The sequence below is a fragment of the Pygoscelis adeliae genome, unplaced genomic scaffold, assembly GCF_000699105.1.
Source record: "Pygoscelis adeliae isolate BGI_AS28 unplaced genomic scaffold, ASM69910v1 Scaffold160, whole genome shotgun sequence".
Classification (NCBI taxonomy): domain Eukaryota; kingdom Metazoa; phylum Chordata; class Aves; order Sphenisciformes; family Spheniscidae; genus Pygoscelis; species Pygoscelis adeliae.
In genome coordinates, this window is record NW_008824035.1 from 7729260 (window position 1) to 7733528 (window position 4269).

Here is a 4269-nt window from a genome sequence, read left to right on the forward strand (position 1 = left end):
TGAGGCCCAGACAAATTCCCCCCCCCCCGCCGACTGAGGCCCCAGACAGTCCCGAGCAGCGGCTCCCCCGGCCAGCTTCCCCAGTTTATGTACTGAGCATGGCGTCACATGGTATGGAATGTCCCTTTGGCCAGTTTGGGTCAGCTGTCCTGGCTGTGCCCCCTCCCAGCTTCTCGTGCACCTCCAGCCTTCTCAGTCGGTAGAGCATGGGGAGCTGAAAAGTCCTTGACTAGTGTAAGCACTACCTAGCAACAATTAAAACATCGGTGTGTTATCAACATTATTCTCATACTAAATCCAAAACACAGCACTGTACCAGCTACTAGGAAGAAAATTAACTCTATCCCAGATGAAACCAGGACAGACACAAAACAATTTGAAGCAACTGTTGGCAGCATGAACCTAAGAAACCACTTCCCAAAAGACTTCAAAGCATGTTTCCTACTTGTCCACGTGACTATATCCTTCCCGCTCCAGTGCTACACATAGGACCCATGTTGCTTCTGAATCTTTTTCAAACCACTTTAGAAAGTGGAAAAAAATTTTTTTTTCAATCAACAGTCCTTGGCTATAGTGATATCATCCAGTGCTATAAGCAAGTGAATTTAGAGCTAGCAAGAACTAACGTCCACATTACAGGAATAAATGAATCATCTCACCAGATGTTACAAACGGCTAGATCTTTTCCTTACCTGCCTCCTGTCCCTCTGAGACGATGATGAAGAGGAGGCACTTCTATGTGATGGAGTGGACGTTTTGTGAGCTGGAGATATACTCTTCTCCTCTGAACTCATCTTTGCAGCAAACTTGTAGTAATGATCTTGTGCTCTTATCACTCATGTACAAAAAGGCAAGGGATAGCCTTCTGCATCCTTCTGTTTCACAGTTTATGGACAGCCAAAGAGGAATTCAATCTCAGCTGAACTGCACCTTAATAAAGAAAAATGTGAGAGAAAGAGTGAATGAATACACCCTCATTCCAAAGTAGCTCTGCAGCAAAAAAATCTGTTGACAATCACTATTTAATCCAACAGATCTCCCATTTTTTTTACTTCCCTTCCTAACAACTACCCCGTAGAAACACAAATACATTATTCTGCATTCTCACAGACAACGAAAGTGGTATTACATTATTTCAAAAACCCCTACTGAAAGGCTTAAGGAATTTACAGCAATTCTCAGGCAAAGTTTACAAATCTTTAACAAGGGGTCATTATCCCATCTTGCATAATATAACATTATCAAGTAACTCCTTGGGACTTCCCATACAACACAAATACCGCTGAACACCCCATTATAATCAGTACTTCTTAAAAATCCTGCAGTTAGCTTAAGGACTTTACAAGTTAGTTTTTAAAAGCAGGTCGCTCTTTCAAAGATAGTGGCCTCACTGAAGAGGTAGACAACCCAGTTTCACGAACCAGCACCTTTCAGATGGTGCAGAGCTCAACCACACTCATGTCTTGCTCTCAAAGACGACTGAAAGATATACAAAATGTTTTGACCAAAAAACGCTTTCAGCCACAAGACTGTGGCCGGGGGTATTAATCTTTTCATTTTGACAAAAACTTCAGTATATTTGTTGAATCCCAGGTACAAAAAAATGTATTGATGAAGGCAGGAGCTACCCAGGGCCTCACATAGATACTCTGGGCTGCCATGTTGGGTGCAGCGCTCAGGTCTGGCAGCACGGGGCTGCAGGGGCAGCCTCTGTGAGGAGAGGCTGGGGCTGCCCCGAGCTGGACACAGCCAGTTCCAGCCGGCTCCGTCAATGGCCCCACCACAGAGCACAGCTGAGCCTGTCAGCAAAAAGATATTTAAGAAAGGGCAGAAAACACCGTAAAGGCAGAGGAGGAGGAACAAAACGAGTGACAAACAACCCTGTGAACCCCAGGGTCAGAGAAGGAGCAGGGGGGAAGAGGTGCCCCAGGAGCCAGAGCAGAGACTCCCCTGCATCTCATGGAGGCAATGGATAGTCCTGAAGGAACTGCAGCCCATGGAGCACCCACGCTGAGCAGACTTTTCCCTGAAGGACTGCAGCCCATGGGGAACCTACATCAGAGTAGGGGAAAAGTGTGAGGAGGCAGGAGTGGCAAGGAAAAACTGCTATGTACTGACCACAAACACCACTCCCCCCCATGACACTCGGGGCAGGGAGTGACTAGAGGTGTCAGGAATGAAGGAGTGAAGTTGAACCCAAGAAAAATTGGAGGAAAGGTGTTGTTTTAATGTCTTTCATTTCTCACTACCTAAATCTATTTTAATTGGCAATAAATTAATTTTCCCTAAGCTGAGTTTTGCCTGCAACAGTAATTGATAAGCAGTCTCCCTGTCTTTATCTCGACCCACAAGCTTTCTCATCCTATTTTCTTGCCCCATGCCACTGATACAGGGGGGAGTGAGCAGCTGGGTAGGCATTTGGCTACTGGCCAGGGCTAACCCACCACAGCTACAGGGGCCATTCTCTTTCCTGTTTACTCAGCCACTGCTACGTGTATTACCTCTTTGCGAGTATTAGATGCTTTCTCTCACTTCTCTCTATCCAAACCTTTAATTTCCACCCAAGAACAGAAAAATAGATACCTAGAGCAGCACAGAGGACATTTGTATCAATAAACAGTCAAACACTACCTGTCAAACACTACCAAAATGTTGCAAGTACCTCATGACAGTTCAGGAATGAAGTTATAGGTCTCAATGCTTAAACAGATTACTTTGATCTTGCTTCAGCTGATAGATACTATGTCTGATCTTCCATTAACCTTAGATAAAATCATTCCCTGAATGATGTTGTCTGCTTGAAACTAGCATCTGTCTTCTCCACCACCCTATCTCTAATTTTGAAATATCGCCCTTCCACATACACTGATGACAGCACACCAAGGGTCAGCACAGCACAGCTAGCTTTAAATGAGTGTGGAGAAAGGTGCTGTCCTGCATCATGTTAAACGAGATCAGGACAAAAATACATTAACTAACACTCAGACATGACTGCAGGCTCAAGAAATTATGATATATTGAAGACAGAGCTCTAGCTTCTCCAGTGACAACAGATATCCATGCAAGAATATCATCCTGAACCCAGATACTCACACAGAGGCAGTTGAATAATTAATAACATTGTGCCTTGCGGCCACCAGCTTCCAAATACTGCACCTTAACAAACACCCTCCTGCTGGAGCTGAGATCTGTGATGACTCATAAGTGACAGACACCTTTTCTGCTTGCTGTACTATGGAAAATGGAATGACTTCACTTTATTAGTTATCAGCACTTTTGGCAGTACGAATCTCATCCATAACTTATGGATGAGCTTCCATCTCCAACAAGGAGTCTCCCATAGAATTACAGATCACACATAATATCCACAGAGCCCACATAGCATCCCAGTGGCATGACTGGGAGGACATAGCTGTTCCACCAGCAAAAGGTGCTCACGTAGCCTGAACATTCTGGCAAATTCTCTATTCTTTTCAGGATGACAAGTTCCTGCTAGAAGAAGCCTAAGAAGACGTGTTGTGCTAGAGCCAGCTACAAGACAGAGGTTGCAGGAAGAAAGAAACAAGCTGCACAGCACATTTGTTTCAGAACTTCAGAGAGAAAACATACTGAAGTTGCACCCAAAGAGAGGCTTCTCCTTCTATCCTAGCATACCAGGGACTGCTGATCTAGTTTAACAGCATTTTCATATCCTAGAAATGCATTAGGCAAATTTTAGCCAAAGAGGTGTACCAACAGTGATATCTCAAGGCCAATGCAATTTTCATATAAATCAAAAATCAAATTACAAAAATTAGAACACAAAAATTACAATCCTAGTTCACAAAGCTGTGCAGAACAGTTGAGTTATTTAACAGCTAAAAGGACAAATATTCAGTCACTTTCAGCTATGAACTCACCAAAAATTTTTTAGCAGAGCAGCCTTCGGGCAAATGAAAATCAAACCCTTTTTAAAACATCTGATCTTCACTCAGTTGACTCATGTGGAAAAATTTATATTTAGTATTGGCACAGGAGGACAGTGATCTGGCACTTCAAGCATGTTTTTAAGGCTCTCAGGAAGCGTAGGTGCTGTTGCAAGAAGCAAACACAATGCTAGCAAGCAGTGCACAAGAAAACAGTTCTGTAAATAGTTGCCAGGTTTGAGGTTCTGTGAAGCATGGGCTTTTTCTTTTGAAAGGTATTTAAAAAAAAATAAAATAGTGGCTTACACGTGAGCCAAACTCTACAGTGGTTCTGTGCCATTGCCCAAGCATTAAGAGCTGAACC

The 4269-nt window shown here is 43.5% G+C and overlaps 1 protein-coding gene across 1 annotated transcript in view; it reads right to left on the minus strand.

Annotated features, from left to right (window-relative positions):
• OSBPL6 (oxysterol binding protein-like 6) overlaps window positions 1-883 on the minus strand; it is a 51325-nt gene extending 50442 nt beyond the window's left edge. Inside the window, exon 1 of the mRNA XM_009332387.1 lies at window positions 693-883. Coding sequence (XP_009330662.1) covers window positions 693-794 — 102 coding nt within the window. The 5' untranslated portion in view covers window positions 795-883. The remainder of the gene's footprint in view (window positions 1-692) is intronic.
• Window positions 884-4269: the final 3386 nt, after the last annotated feature.